Here is a 16,323-nt window from a genome sequence, read left to right as displayed (position 1 = left end):
TAAGGATGATGTCTAAATATTCACTCTACAGAGCCCCCGAAGTGCTAGCCTTTACCCTGAGGGAGTTAGGCAGGGCTGTTGGAGGTTTTTAATTACAGACTCAGTCTCCTTACTAGTAACTGATCTATTCAGATTTTGTATTTCATCATGATTCAGTCTTGGTAGGTTGTATGTTTCTATAGATTTCTCCATTTCTTCTAGATTGTCCAATTTGTTGGGATATAATTGTTTTTAGTAGTTTCTTATGGTCCTTTGTATTTCTGTGGTATCACTTGTAACATCTCCTCTTCCATTTTTATTTTAAGTCCCACTTATGAATGTGTTGAGAAATTTGGGAGACATAGATACAGGAGTAGAATTGCTGTTTTATGGGATATGTGTGAACTTAATATGACCAAGTAGTACCTGGTCTTTCCCTCAACAGCTGCCCTAGCTATACCTTACTGGCAGTGCCTCTAAATCCCACATCTGTGTCAACACTTGGCATTATCCAGCTCCTTCATTTCTGCCAGTCCTACCTATAGAGTGATAGCTCTTTCTGGTTTCAGTTTGTGTTTCTCAAATTACTATTGAGTTTGGGTATCATTTCTTGTTAGTCTTTGAGTTTCCTCTTTCATAACCCACCTGCCCATTGCCCGTTATTATACTGAGGCTCTTTTTTCCACCTTGATGATTTGCAAAAGTTCCTTGTATCTCTTAGGCCCCTTCCCAAACTGCACAGGGCTCTTCAATGCTGTAGTTGCTCATCTGGGGCAAAGGAACCGATCTGACCACTGACTCCTCCTACCTTCATCCTGGAGGTCGGGGCTTGGTAATGGCCATAGGTCCAGTCAAAGTAAAAGGAGCCCCTTCCTCCCACACCCTCTGCCAGGCTTGCCTGAGGCTTGCTGTCCAGGAAGAAGGAAAAAACTCTTTCTCTTTCCTGGTGCTGCTAACCTGCTGTGTCAATTTCATGAGCTAATAAATGATTGGAGAAGGCTTAATTGCATCAGAAGAAATTGAGATCAGCCAGAGCTTATGCCCCACTCAATTAACCTCTGCTCCTAAGGGGGCCGGGCAGGGAGCAGGGGACAGCCATCATTAATTACATGTGCTGGTGGCATTGCCTCCCCGTGTTCACCCAGGCAGTGAGGTGGGTGACCCTGCCTCAGCGCAAGGAAGTCACTGAGGGCAGGGACCCTTCAGAGAGAGCACAGACCCCGGCCTGCAGAGAGTGGGAAACCTACTCCCCAACACGTTCTTCAGGGCTTTTCATGTGCCCCAGCCTCCACTAGAAGAATGGCCTGTAAGGTCCCATCCTGACCTCTTTATTGTCTCCATCCCTCACACTCCCCTCCTCCTGCTACTGTCTGGCCCATTCACCCCAACCATGTAGACAGGTCAGCATCCTCCAGGGAAGCACGAGACAACTCTCTTCACCCGCTGAGCCTCACCTCCAAGAACAGGCAGAGACTCCTGCCTGCACCCTGCTGCTGCCCTGGGCAGAGGGTTCTGGACAGCGGCCCTGAGATAGGATGTGGCCTCGGGTTCTTAGGTCGGGGGTCTCAGAAACCACGGCAGCTGCAGAGGTCAAGAAGGAAGCCTTTTGGGGACATCCACTCCAGAGTCTTGGGGTCACAACCAGGTGCCAGAGTGAGCCTGTCTATCCTCTCGGCCTCCCCTCAGGCTCTCACTGACCTCCCTCCCTCCCTCTCCTCTGGCAGGGACTGATGCCCTTGGCCATGACGCAGCCCCAACCACTGTCTGCTCAGGCTCAGCCTGTTTGAGTCATCGCTGGCCCAGGTGTTTCAGGTAAGTGTGCGGCTCAAGCCAACCAACCCTCTCCCCAAAGAACAAGGTGAGGAGTGTTAGTGGGGAGGGAGCTCCAGTGAGTCCTGGTCACAGAGGGCAGACTCGGAGTGTTTGGTTGACAACAGATTTGTCCTTTTTGGCTGCCCTCAGCAGCTGAGTTGGCCCCCACTGAATCCATTCTGTCCAGACCTGTGAGGCCGTGGGAGGAAATATGGGGACCTCTTTCTCCTGTCCTCAGGAGGAGGCTGGAATGATGGAAACTCCACAGCAAGGATCCTGGGTCCTAACTGAGACTCTTGTGGTATGACCGGGAAAGTCATTTAATGGCCTGGGTTCCCCTCGTGTGTGGATTTTTTGTACAGTCCAAAAGAGGTGGTAGGTCTCTTTTGCTCCATAACAGACTGCCACAAACTGAGCCCCTTAAAACAGCACATTTTGATGAGCTCACAGTTCCTGTGGGTCAGGTCTCCAGGTGTGGCTCGCTGGTCCACTGCTTCAGGGTCTGACATGAGGCTGCATTCAAAGTGTCCACTGGGGTGACACTCATTTGAAAGCTCAACTGGGGAAGGATCCACTTCCACTCTCACTTAGGTGATTATTTAGTTCCTTTTGGGCCATTGGCTTGAGGGCATCCATTCCTTCTGTCCAGTGGGCTGAAGGACAGAAGAATCTTCAGTTCCTTGTCAGATGGGCCTCCTCAACATGGCAGTTTACTGTGTCAAAACCAGCAAGGGGAAAAGCTGGCCAGCAAGAAGGGGAAGTCAGAATCTTATATAATCTGCCAAAACCGGTTTGGCTCAGTGGATAGAGCATTGGCCTGCAGACTGAAAGTTCCCAGGTTCGATTCCGGTCAAGGGCATGTACCTTGGTTGCGGTCACATCCCAAGTAGGGGGTGTGCAAGAGGCAGCTGATCAATGATTCTCTCTCATTGATGTTTCTAACTCTCTATCCCTCTCTCTTCCTCTCTGTAAACAATCAATAAAATATATATTTTTTAAAAAAGAATCTTATATAATCTATCCACAGAAGTGACATTCCATCACCTTACTGTATTGTGTTGGGTGGAAGAGTCACAGGTCACACCTAGCCTGACGGGGAGGGGAATACACAGGACATGGGGATCATTTGGGGCCTTAGAGCCTGCCCGTCATAGGAGGGGATACAAATGAAAACATGTTGTAAACTGTAGGGTGCTATTTAGATGTACTGAGTTATTGTTATCATTTGCCTATAGTTACAAAGAGAAATTACCCCCATCTGAAGTAACAGAGAGCCACTGGATGTGGGAATTTAAGTGCTAAATTGTACCATTAGCTCTGGGGCCTCGCTAGTTCACTGCAGGCCTTCTTGGTTTATGATTGTAAGGCCAGACTTAAGCAGCCACAAAATGTCTAGGTCTTCCTTTCCCCGGCAACTAAGGATCTTTTAGTTTACAAGGGGCCCTCCCAGACATGGATCTTACCTTTTGGCTCAGGATCATACCTGTAAACTGAGTTTTTGGTTAGTTTCTCTTTTACAAGTGAGAAAGGTGATCAGTTTCCGAGCTGGGGTGGGCTGGTAAGTGGTAAAACTGGGTCTTGAATGGGCTTTCACCCCCATGACTGCTTTCATTGCCTTCTTCTCCCTTCCACCCCCGACCATGTTGGGGCCATTTCTGCTCTACAGCTTTCAAGGTACTGAAAGAAGGGAGGGAAGACATGGAGGGAAGGTGGGAGGGCACTGTTCTCATGAGGTATCACAATCCCCTGTCTCCTAACAGGCTGGGCACACCCCAGGGGACCCGGCCAGAACTTTCAGCAGCGTGGGTCACTGCTGCCTCCCCCAGCTTCAGTTCACTCCATGGGCCTGTGTCTCTTAAGCAGCCCTCAGTGGTACATAAATGTGAAGGTACATAAATCCTCCCTAGGCTGAGCTTCATCCCACATCAAATGCCCAGTGAACCCTTGAAGCATGGCCCACCATGTCACCTGGACAAAGTCATACTTGTCTTGAACCACATCTGCATATAGGATGTGAACTGAGACATGCAACTTGCTGCCCCCTGGTGGTGGATCAGAGTCATAACCGCCAGAAATACTATACCAGACGAGCTGCTGTGTATAATGCTACAGGGAGATACAAAGCAATATAAAGCACAACTCCTAATCCCAAAGGACTCATAATTTAGTAGAGGAGTCAAGACGTTCACACATGGATGTTGACGAGCGTCCTACCAAGTCAGGGTTTGAAAAGTGGCCCCCAGAAAGGCATTGTGAGGAGCACAGAAAGAGAGAGCATCGCAGAGGGGCAGTCAGGGAGGCTTCCTGGAGCCTCCAAATACGGGTAGGACTTAAATAGATGGAGAAAGTGAGGTCATGCACTCCCCTCCCGAAAGCCCTTTGGGAACCCGATCATCTCCGAGACTTAAATCCCTCCCCTGGCTTACAGCCTGTCCAGCTTCGTGCCTCTCCCTGCCCCCCACCTCATCCAGGCCTTTCCAGGTTCCTGCAGGTCCTGGAGCACCTCCTGCCCTCTCCACCATGTCTACTGGACAAGCTCCTACTCAGCTTTTCGGATTCTGCTCATGCTTACGCCTCCCTGCAACCTTTCCCCAAGGACTTCGTGGCGCCCCTCTGTACACCCCCAGCCCTTGGTCTGTGTGTCTCTTCTTGTGTGTCTTACACCAGATCATAAGGCACGTCCAGTGTCTTTTCATCACGAGGCTACAAACACCATATTGGGAGCTACACTAAGTGTCACTGCATCCCCAGGCTTTAAGCTTCTGAAGAATGAGGCCTGTCTGATGGGCAGAGGATTCGTGTAGGGAGTCCTTGCAGGGGGAGGGGAGGGGGGACATGAATTGGTGGTGAGCATGCAGGGATGAGGGGCAGGTCAAAGCTTTTGAAGTTTGGTCTAAAAGTTCCTGCCCAGGGAAACATCCCCCGCAGGCAAAGTGATGCTGGGAAGGATCTGGGGGAAGAGAAGGGCATTGGGCATGAGGAAAGGCTAAAGTGTGGGTGGCTGCTTAGGGACAAACTAGTGAAATCAGTCAGGAAGCCATTGCACCAGGGCAGACGTGACATGCATGCAAAGTGTCTTCACTGATGAACAACGGAGGACTAGCGGAGCCTTAGGAGAACTGGAGGATTTGAAAGTCTGGGCAACAAGGGGAACATGCTGAGGCCTTATCAAACTCTACTATGCAAATTAACCACCTGGGGCCTCATTACGATGCAGATTCTGCCTCCTGAGGCCTGGGGTGGGGCCTGAGATGCTGCGTTTCTAACGGGGGGCCCCCAGGTGCCACCCATGCCATGGTCCACAGCCCTCGCTGTGAGCAGGCGGAGTGGATTGGAAGTAGGGCTGGGGGATGCTGTGCTCCAGGAGCACGTGGTGAGGGGCAGGTGTTGTCTGTGGGTGAAGGAAAGGTGCTCCTTCCTCCACCTGAACACAGCGCGGTGGTGAGTGGCTTCTGGAGCGGAATGCAATGTGCGGCCCCGCCCCCACTTGCCCTTTGAGTAACAAACAACCTGCAAGGGCCTTCGTAGCAGCTCTGGGGAACCACTGGCAGACGGAGGTCGGAAGGGGGACCCATGCGGGTGGTGACTTAGCCTGAGTTCGAGCTGGTGGGACATCCAAGCGGGATGTCTGTCCACTAGCAGGAGGAGACAGAGCCGGAGACCCAGCCTTGGGACCTGTAGGCTTCTTGTCGGTGGAGCACACAGTGAGGGAAGCAGGAGGCGGTGAGGTGGAGCTCAGGGACCAATCTAACCTGGGGGCAACACTCTTCTTCCAACATCTCTGTCCCTTTTATTGTCTTGCAGGTCACCGTTCCCTCACTGAACGTGAGTGCTCACAGTCCTTCTTCCGTCCTCAAGGTGCCAAGGCTCCTCCCACTCTCCTGCTCTGTTGGCAAAACCAGTCTTGGTCCCCATGAGCCCGGGACTTGGAAATCCCGTTCAGTGTCCTGCAAGGGATGTTGTCCTGAGGCCAGACAGCTCTGCATCGGGCTGGCCTCCGTCCTGTGAACCCACGTTAGCCAGGACCGTCTCCCCAGCCTTGTCACAAGGAGCCAGGGGGCCGCCTCCCTGCTTCCTCCAGGCTCGCCTGGCCCTTGTTTTCCACAGAGTTGGAAAGAGAGGAGAGATTCCCCCCAAAAGGAGTGTGGGTTTGCGCCAGGACAGAATTGGGGAGCATTTTTGAGATTCAGACCCTGTCCTCTCCACCTGGATCAAGGGCTCAGAGACCACAGGTGCCTGGACTCCGGAGGGCAGTGATTGAGAGAATAGCCATTGGGTGGGATCTCCGCTAAATCAAAGCCTGGTTCATCAGCTGTGAAACAGAGATAATTGAGACCCAGCCCAGCCCTAGCAGTTTGGGCTCAGTGGATAGAGCGTCAGCCTCTGGACCAAAGGGTTCCATTCTGATCAGGGTTAGTTGCGGCTCCTCCCTGCGCTGGGCCCTGGTCAGGGCTTGCAGGAGGCAGCCAAATGACGTGGTTCTCTCACACTGAAGTTCCTCTCTGTCCTTCCCTATCTCTCCCACTCTCCCTAAAGGTCCATGGAAAAATACCCTCGGGTGAGGAGTAACAAAACAAAAAACAAAAAAGAGCTAGCCTAAAGATGACGTGGAAGATTAACTGAGATAACCAGGGGAGAGCTTAGGGCGCTGCCAACAGAAGCCGTTTCCTTTGTGTCTTGGACACAAGGTGGGGGAGGGATATAGTTTAAGTTTAAGAAGGTGTGAGGGCAGGAGACAGGAGAAGGAAAAGAGAATTAAAGGAGATTGAAACTGGGTAGAAACAGGAAGCAGAATTATGTTATGCCTCAGTTATGCCTCCTCTCCGTCCTCCCTCAGCTGGAAGCCCCTCTCTTCAGGAAGCCTCAGCTGTCCCGGGCACAGGGGGTGGCGGGGTGGGATCTGTGGAGGGGCCTCCCTGGCGCCAGCTGTGCAGGAAGTCCCAGGAGGCTCCCTGCTCCTGGCGGCTGCCCTCACCTGCCCGCGCATCTCTCCGCAGAGTTGGATGGGGCATCGGGCGGATGACAGCGGGAACAGTTGTGATCACTGGCGGAATCCTAGCTGCGGTCATCCTCCTCTCCATCATCGCCATCCTGTGCTACTGTAGGCTCCAGGTCAGTTCCGGGCCTCGGCCAGAAGCCGCCAGCAGACCACGTCCCCTTATGGGGGCCAACCCTGGAGCCCACTTCAGCGTGACAAGGCCCAGAGCCGTGGGCTGGGGGAAGTCCAAGTCAAGGGGGCTGGGAGTCGGAGGGCGGTCAGAGGGGTACCCAGAGAGCTCACTGTGCTATGTCTCCCCGAGGCTGAGTGGTAGGAAGGGCACCGTCTGGGGGGACTCTGACAGCTGCTGCCAGCCGCCCCAGCCCTGTCCTCAGTACGATTGTATGTCCCGCCCTCCAGCCCCCTGCCTCCCAGGCCAAGGCCTGGAGTTAATACACTAGGGCAGTGATCTGCAAACTGCGGCTCGAGAGACACATGCGGCTCTTTGGCCCCTTGAGTTTTCAGCAAAGGCCAGCTTAGGAGTACCCTAATTAAGTTAATAACAATGTACCTACCTGTCGATATGTAGTTGAAGTTTAAAAATTTTGGCTCTCAAAAGAAATTTCAGTCGTTGTACTGCTGATATTTGGCTCTGTTGACTAATGAGTTTGCCGACCACTGCTCGGGAGGGGGGGAAGGAAAGGGGGAATTTTGCCAGGCTGGGAGTCTGCACCTGTGGAAGGTGGTCTCAGGGTGAGTTGGCCAGCAGTGGAGCAGGGGCGGTTGCCTGTGCCACTCAGAGGGGCCCTGCTCTCCCCTCAGTATTACTGCTGCAAGAGGAGCGGAGAGGAGGATGCAGCGGAGGAGGAGGAGGAGCACGACCTGCCCACCCCCTCCAGAGGCCCCCCCTGCAATGCCTGCAGCGCCCGAGCCCTGGACGGCAGAGGCGGCCCGGCGCCCGTCACCAGCGAGCTCTGCGGCCCGCCGGGCGGGGTGGCAGCCGGCCACTGCGCCACCTGCTCCCCATACAGCTCCCCCTTTTACATACGGACAGCCGACATGGTGCCCAACGGGGGCGGGAGCGAGAGGTTCTCCTTCGCGCCCACATATTACAAGGAGGGGGGCCTCCCGGCCCTCCAGCTGGCAGCACCCCACAGTTACCCGGTGACGTGGCCGGGCCCTGGGCGTGAGGCTTTCACTAATCCAAGGGCTATTAGTACAGAAGTGTGACCCCTCTCACCCCGAACCCCCCCCCCCCCACACACACACACCCTCACGCTGCTCCGCCAGGGGCACTGGGCCCGCCCGCGGCTGCCTCTCGACACCCACAGGACTGTCTCGTTTCCTTGGCTCTCCTTGCCCCGCAGGGGGCGGCTCCCCAGGATTGAAGCCATCGGGTGCTCTGACGGCAGCTGTGCCCTGAGCCGGTTTCCCTGTTGGGACGTTCCTCGGGCCAACCCCAGCCCCCAGGCCCTCTCATTCCCACCCCCACCCCCGGCTTTGCCAGTCTTATGAGAGGAAGGCGCGCTGAGCAAAGGTCCGGAGGCCTCCAGCACCCTCGGGGCGGGGGGTGGGGGTGAAAGAGGAAGGGGACCCAGGGCAGGGGGCCTGGGCACAGTAAAACCGCACCGTTTGAGAAGGAAGAGGATGGTGGTAAAAGGCCTGCTTCAGGACTTGCTAAAACACAGCCAAAAGCCAGCTCGCGATTTAGTTCTGTCCTCTTGGTGGTCATAGAGACCGCACAGCCTGTAGCTGCTTGAATGTAGACGTGGGTTCCTGACCACAGCACAGCTGTGGCTGCACCTTGCTTGTGGGGCATGTTGCGTTGACTTTAAGGCGTCCAGTTGTTGAGAGGAATGCACCAAAGAGCGACCGTCCAACCTTGCCTCCCCCCACATCCTTCCTTTGCTTCGGGAACTAGCTGCCCCGCTGAGAACCTTACTAGAGTTCCAGTAGCTCAGCCAGTGAGGTCCTGCTGACGGCCTCTGGGGCCGTGGTCCCCCACACCCAGAGGTGTGTGTGGGTACAGTCCCGCGGGGGCGTGTGCGTTTCCGGTGTGTGCACACACTCCTGCCACCGCCAGCACCGGGCTCTGCTGCCTCCAGGAGCCGCAGAGTGGGAGGGTCTCGGATGTAGCAACTGGAAGGGAGAGTCTGGCCCGCAGGCAGCATGCGCAGAGGGGGCTGGAGGTGGCCAGTCCCCACAGCAGTGAGGTGGCTGCTCCAGGAAGAGGCCGAGTCGCCCCCATGGGATGCTGCCGCCCTGTCAGCCCCTCTCCTCTGTCATTCGGCCAGACCGCTGGTTCCACCAGGGCAGCGCCTGAGGACCGAGGCGGCTGACTTAGCCGCTGGATTCTGTTTGCTGACCCCCAGTCTCCGGGCGAGGGCCCCCCCAGTCTCCAGGCGAGGGCCTTCTCGAGGCTGTCTCACTCTCGCCCAAGACCAACCCCCACTTCCCACTTCTAGCTCAGCCTTGGCCTTACCCCGTCTGAGTGAGTGCATCCGATGAGTTTTTCAGCTGCCTCTGCAGTAAGGAGGGCCTGCACCCCTCTGAAGGGCATAACTAACCCCACCCACTCCACAAACCCTGAATGCTGCAGCGGGTGGGGCAGGAAAGGAGCTGGCCCCTCTGCTGAAATACTGATTTTGTATTTGCAAAAGGGCTGGGTGCAGCCAGGAAGGGGATTTGGGGGGGGGGGGGGGGGGATTCACCACCCCTTTGCATCACCGTTCAGGCTCGGGCATCCTGCATCTCAGTCTGGAAGGCTCACTGGGTTGAGAACCAGTGGACCTCCGTTGAGCCACACGTTGGTTACTCGTTCGCTCCAGTACCAGTCATTCATCTTCTCTGAGACCCCATTTCCTCCAGGGGACTGAGACTCGCCCAGATGACTCCAAGGGCCCTCTGAGGACTGCCTGCAATGGTTTGCCAGCCAATCACGCCCTCTCGCCCTGGTCCTGGCAGGAGCTGGACACACCCGCCAGCTGCCTGATCCTGTGTGCAGGGACGCGTGCTAAGGGGTGAAAGACCACAGTCAGACATGGGGTTAGCAGGCAAAGCAATTCCAATTATATGTAAAAAAAAAAAGCACACATTTGACTCTCCCATGAGTGACCTCACATGGCACCATTTCTCTTAGACCAGGATACATCCCCAGGTGGGTGTAATGAGACATGACTCTGAGTCCAGAGGGACCAGCTTAGGACAGCAGCTTTAACATGCCCCATGCCACCGCTAGCCCGGACCAGGTCAAGTGCACCCCTTTGACCTGAATAGCTGGGCCTGGCAGCCCTGGCCACATCCTGACCACCAGCCCAGTGCCTAGCTGCCCTGGAGTTCCACAGCCAATCACCCTGAGCAAGGGCTGTCCCTCCCCCCACCCAAAAAACAACAACAAAAAACAGTGTCATCTTCCTTCTTTGCCTTCGCAGAAATCAAGGCAACCTGGCCAATGGTCCCCCGCTCCTTACCCCTGATCTGTTAGGGTCCCCAGGTGAGAACCATCCTGTGCAGTCCTGTCCCCTTAGCTTCCCCAGCCTAAGTCCTGCCATCCCACAAACGGAAACGTGTTTGGAGGCATTGGAGAGATGGTGGGCACCGGCTCTCCCACCCGCAGCCCCACGCTGCTCCGGCTCAGGCTCAGGATTGCCGCCGGGGCCTCACCTGTGCAAGAGGAAGCTCGCCCCACTCCACTGCACGGCACCTTTTAGTGATGGGACACCATCCGGACACTTTCCGAACTGCACCCCAAACGGGAGGAGGAGAAGCTGGGAGCACCCTGTCCTGCCACCCTCTCCCCACCGCCGCTCCTGCTGCCGACCTCTTCTCCTGCGCCTCTGGTCACTCAGAGTCACAGCCGAGTGAATGTCAATAAATGAGGAGTTTGAAACAAACCCCACAGGGTCCTCCGTTCTTCACCGGGGAGCTGGGCACGGACATAAAGTCGACCACCAGCTTCCTTTCCCCTCCTGCTTTCACGCTAACGGGTTTGGCTCCCTCCTTCTCCCCCTCATCCCCCTCCGTGTGTCCTGCCATCCCCACCCCATTGCCTCATTCCCAGCTCATGGCCAGGGAGCTGTGCGGCTGTGGGAAAGGGGATTTGCAGGGCAGCTAGCTGCTGCTCCCTGAGATGGATGCAGCCCTGCCTGCCGAGGATGGGGCTCCTCGGGGTGAGGAGAGACTATGAGGACCGACCCCCAGCTCTGACCCCCGGCAGAAGGGTGAGAACCAGAGAACCAGGAAACAGCTGTGTGTGGGGGGGGGGGTAGATTCAGGGAGAGGGCGGGAGTGGGGGGAGATGTGGGTCTGCATGTGTGCCTGGGACTGTGTGTGTGAGAGAGAGCGAGATGCTCTCCCCACCTCGGGCCACCCAGAGCCCTGACTGCAGTCCAGCGCCCTCTTTCCCGAAGACCCGGCATCACAGGTGAGCTACCTCCCAGGGGTCCTCTCCCTGGGAAGGGCGGCTGGTCCCTGGGGGAGGATCTGCCCAGGCCCCGAGGGCAGCATTTGGCTCCCACCCTTCTTGTGTTTTCTGTCATCAGCCACCCCACCCCCACCCCTGTTCTACACACACACACACACACACACACCACCACCACCACCACCACCACCACCACCAGCAAGGAGCCCCGAAACACAGCCAAGAGTTGGGGGGAAGGGGGCGACGCAGCCCACTCCCCAGTGGGCAGGACACTTTGGGTCTTCACAGGAGCTGGTGCCCAGAGGCTTGGTGGCTGGCTCACACTGGGCACCCGAGTTCGCCTTCCCTCCAGGTCTCCCCAGAAGAGGACGAGGCCCACCGGCGCTGCCCACAGACCCCCGACCACCGGGAGGAACGCGGAGCTCTCGCGCTGGCCCGCAGGTACACGCCGTCCGCTGCCCTCCACCCCGACCTGATCCCCGGCCATCCTCCCGGGCTGGGATTTCCCTTGGGCCAGAGGTTTCCCGCCCAGTGGGAATTGCATCCTTATTCCCAACGAAGGACTACTCTCCTGAGAGGATGATGTGTGTTCTGGGTCTAACTAAACATCCTAAAACCAAAGCAGAGGCCTGACCCTCCTGACAGCATCCCCTGAATTCTTCCTCCCACCATAAAGGCTTCTATTGTCCTAAACTGCAAACAGTAAAGCAGGTTTCCAAAGTCAAATTCAGACTTGGCAGAAAGCTATGCTGTGATAGGTCCGTAGGTGGTTGTTTTGGGCTGAGGGAAGAATAGTGGGGGTAGAGGAGCCAGGAGAAGGGGGTAAGGGGCGGAGATGGGTATAGCAGTGCTTCTGCTCCAGTTCTCCTTCGGCAGCCGTCCCAGGCAGAAACCGTGAGCTCTGTATGGATTCTCCCACTCCCCCCACAACTGAACGCATTTCCTGTCCGCACAGCCCGGGTCAGGAGCCAGTCCCAAGCCCCAGCTAACAACCCCAAAGCCAAGCAGCCTCCTTAAGGAGGCCGAGCCCCGGAGAAGCCCGACGGGAGCACAGGTTCCAGGCGCAGGTGCCCCGCATCCTGCCCTCGGCCACGGGGTCACCACTCCACACAGGGCTCCTCGAGTTTTGAATTTGCCAAATGAGGGCCATCTTCTCTCCTCCCATCTCTATAAACTTGCTATTTTGGGAGATATAATCAAGAACCAGTCAACTGAGAAAAAGGAAGGAACTTCATTATTGGTAAATTCAAAAACTAAAACTGATTTAAATAAGGCACATTCTTCAACATCCGTTAAGAAACAAACGCAAAAGCAGTCACAGCGAGGAATGAAGGGGAACACCAAGACCCGTGGCACAAGCACTGGCAAAGCCCATTCTTTTTCGTTAAATAGAAAAAAAGCAAAATGCAGTTGTGTTTGAAAGCCAACGTGCTCTTCTTGACTTGATGACAGGGACGGCGAATAGATCAACGAGGAGCAGCTGCCTAAGCTTCGGGCTGATGAGGCTGCGGCCCGGCGCGGCCTCGGGGAAAGGAAGATGGCGATCGCTGAGCCTAAGGCCTTGCCAGCTCTACCCTGCCCTGCCCTGCCCTCACTCCGCCTGCTGCTTCCCACGTCCAAAGCCTTCTTTTCCATTCAGGTAAGTGCACTTAGCCAACGGCAAATTCCGTTTATGAGCCCCAGTGAGGAAAGTGGGCGCTCGTTTCCCAGGACAGGAACTGATCTCTGAATTTCTTAAAGACAGAACAAGCTGAAATGGATACTGCAGGTAATGCTGGGAGGGAAGTCACTGAAGACCAAATCATGTGCCTTTACAGGTCGTTTGCAGATTAGGGGATGCTGGTTAGGTGCTGGGGCTCTTGCTTAGTTTACTCCTGTATTTTTTAAAACAGGCAGAGAAGCCATGCCCTCGTTGTGACAGGGCAGTTTATTAGAAACCAGTTTCAAGAGCCCAGTCTCAGTGTCATTGAGGCAAATTTAGACCACAACCCGACACCTACACTGTTAACAAACGGGAAGAACGTCATCTGGAGACACCGTTTTGCATGGATATCTTAATTTAGCTCTGTCTAGAATTGATAACACCTCTTTTGCAAATGTATTATCCACAAGTATCTTAAGCTCAGTTTTTGATAATTTAACGGACACCTTTAGAAAAATTTTAAAATAATCTTTTTGTATTTCCATGGATTATGATTAAGATATTTATATATAATCAATAATATTCAAAATACATATATAAAGACACATATCAACAGTGATGCACAGTGTTCAAGATACTTTAATTTTGAGGGGGGGGAAATTATGACTTTTCAACCAATTTCTAAATGAATACTCAGATTGGTAAACCAAATATGAAAATGAATACCAATGTTTAACTACATATTCAACTTGAAAAAAAGAGTAAAAACCGCTTTTATAAAATGATATTTTGAGCACTTTACAAAGATGTACTGGTTTATTTTTATAATTGTTTTATTTTCAAGTGATAGTTTCCATATTGCTATTTGAAATGAGCTGCATGGATATAAGCTTTATTCCCATCAAATGATAACCCTAATCAGGAATATAACATTCCCATGTTAACATTAGTTCTTGAAGTGTTCAACACCTGTATATACTGCATAAAAATTTTGGTCAGAGATATGCCAATTCGGTGCTGGTGAAATTCATGTTGCTGGATTGTCACTTTCACATGCTGAATCTGTTGGCTATTTCTTAATGTCCGTGCTCATTATTCTGCCTGTCTTTAACGGATAAAAATATAAATCAAACAGTTAAAAATGGAAAGGGTCAAAGACACCTCAGCAGCTAGCCCTGTGCAGGGGGGCCCTTAGCTGGGGGATGGTGGGCCTCTGGCATCTGAGCCTGAACACCATAAGCTTAGAGGCTTTCAAATGAAACACAGTTAAATTATTTTATTGATTTACAAAACAGAAACAATGTCATTACTACCTTTAGTGATCTCCCCACTCCCCCTGCCCTCACAAACTATCCCACAGAGGGGAAAACTCAAGTCCTCCAGTAGCTTCTAGAATTCTGGTGTCAATCAAAAAGTGATTTCTTTTCAAATATAACGTAACGAGATTTGTTCTGTGATGATAATTAAATGGTGACGTTTGGGTATTATGTATGGTGTCATGTGCCCACAAGTCACTGTTCTAAGTCAAATAAGCAAAATATTGATTATAGTAAGGAAAGATGAACTACTAGACACACAAAAGGAAATTTGGAAACTTGAAAAATGTAAAAAAATAGAAAGAATTCAGTAGAAATTAACCTAAGTGTCTATTAGGTAATAAATTTTATTTGGTCATTTAAAAATATAGTTTTATGCTTTAAAAATAATCTTTTTTTCCCAAAGACCCAGAGTTAATATACTGCTTCTTTTTAACATGATTTCTGAAGTAATAGACAGAAAATTGACAACAGTTTCAGTTGACTGCACTTATATATGGAAGGAAGAGTGTTTTTGTGTGTGTTTTTTTTAACAAAGGCTAAACAGCAAAAAGAAGTTGTGACTTTGAAATTTTCTTTTCTAAATTATATCCAAAGGAAGTGATGAAAAGCTATATTCAGCTGAGTGCATTAAAAAAGAATCTTGTTGCAACTGTGGTGTGAGTCGCTGATGGATTAGACATGCACTCTTCACACTGATAGACCCGAGGGAGCCCAGGTCAGCTGGCCAGCGTCACAGTTCTACAAGGCACCATTGGTTTGTGGGTTGGAATGCTAGCATCTGAGCTCCAGAAACACAGAAAAAAATGTAAATATGGCATACAGACCTCTCTTCACTTTCCTCTGAGTGTATATTGGGTTGACTCTATATTCACTTTGCTTTAACATCTTATTCAGGCAGGGCTTGCCTCAACTCTGTTGGGAGATTCCCTCATAAAGTCCCAAATGAAAATAGTTCCTTTAGGTATGCACAGGCCTTGGTTAGAATAGATTTATCCATGTTTCCCGAGACAGATATTTTCAAATAGACTCTCCTCCATGTCTTTATGGTTGACTGTTAGGTATTAAGAAACATACCTATATCTTCCTACTGTTTCCAAATTCCTTCCATGCTTTAATCCCATGACTTCTCTGCTCTCATAGCAGCCGAGAGGCCAAAACCTGGCTGACACATTCCAGTAGCTGAAATGCCCCAGGAAGCTGGGATAGGACTGCTGTGTCACAGGACACCATCCCTTAGGTCAAAGTCATTTACGAGAGTTCTGCTTTCAGGGCTGAAATGCAAAACAGAAAACTCCCGTCTCTGTCAATACTGTCTCAATCTTTCTACAACCACAGAACATGGTCTGAGAATTAATATTGACCATGAGAACCTCTTAGGAACTATCTATCCATCATGTTTTCTTCCTCTCACTACATACATACCTCTTGCACTTCTCTGTGAACTTAATGGCACTTCTAACTAGCAGATAAAGAAATAAGGTGCATTATAGAACGTTCTATCACTGCTTAACAAGTAAGCAGTATGGTCAAGTTATGCTAATGTACCTATATAAAATCTATTCATTTAAAATCTTTTCTTAAAAGACACACATACTGTAGACAATTGTAAAATTCCATTCAAGGGAGACAGAAATGATGATTAACAGAAATTAACAGAAGCTTCAGAAATATGCTAGTAAATGTTACTTTAAACCACATGTGTCAAACACAAGGCCCGCGGGCCAAATCCGTCCCGCCAGGCCTTGCAATGTGGCCCGCACCGCGCTGTCATCACTGCACTCCGCTGCGTTTCCATCACAATGACAGTTTATGACTGTTCAGTAAACCATTCGGCCCGCGATTTAGGCTGGATTTTAGATTTTGGCCCCTTCTCTGATTGAGTTCGACACCCCTACGTTTAAACAGTTCATTGATGTCTTTAACTTTCATAAAAAGCATGTCTATACAAGAAACCTATATTTTGTCCTCTCCCTACTCAGGAATTTTAATACATTCATTTTTTTTCTATGCATTTACTATCTTCTAAGATGTTTCTTTACTTAATTGTGGTTTTCAAACTCCATTACATTATCTTTGTTCCAATTAAATCTTATGAAGAATCCCAATGAAAAAATCAAAACAGAACTGCTGTAATACTGGGCAGGGGGAGGGGAGGTGCAGTAGACACAGCATG

At 51.9% G+C, this 16,323-nt stretch overlaps 1 protein-coding gene across 3 annotated transcripts in view; it reads left to right on the top strand.

Annotated features, from left to right (window-relative positions):
- The window catches only part of FAM163A (family with sequence similarity 163 member A), a 36,284-nt gene extending 27,693 nt beyond the window's left edge, over positions 1 to 8,591 (top strand). For 2 of the 3 annotated variants that reach the window (XM_036441973.2, XM_036441974.2), the window contains exons 2-5: positions 1,704 to 1,791; positions 5,596 to 5,616; positions 6,789 to 6,903; positions 7,592 to 8,591. In XM_036441973.2, coding sequence (XP_036297866.1) covers positions 6,811 to 6,903; positions 7,592 to 7,999 — 501 coding nt within the window. In that variant the 5' untranslated portion in view covers positions 1,704 to 1,791; positions 5,596 to 5,616; positions 6,789 to 6,810 and the 3' untranslated portion in view covers positions 8,000 to 8,591. Of the gene's footprint in view, positions 1 to 1,686; positions 1,792 to 5,595; positions 5,617 to 6,788; positions 6,904 to 7,591 lie in introns of those variants that run through there. The other variant, XM_045583179.1, reaches the window with a different exon arrangement.
- Positions 8,592 to 16,323: the final 7,732 nt, after the last annotated feature.

This window comes from Pipistrellus kuhlii, unplaced genomic scaffold, assembly GCF_014108245.1.
Source record: "Pipistrellus kuhlii isolate mPipKuh1 unplaced genomic scaffold, mPipKuh1.p scaffold_m20_p_18, whole genome shotgun sequence".
Taxonomy (NCBI): Eukaryota; Metazoa; Chordata; class Mammalia; order Chiroptera; family Vespertilionidae; genus Pipistrellus; species Pipistrellus kuhlii.
The sequence above is the reverse complement of the archived record's forward strand: the minus strand, read 5'-3'. Positions and strand labels throughout refer to the sequence as shown.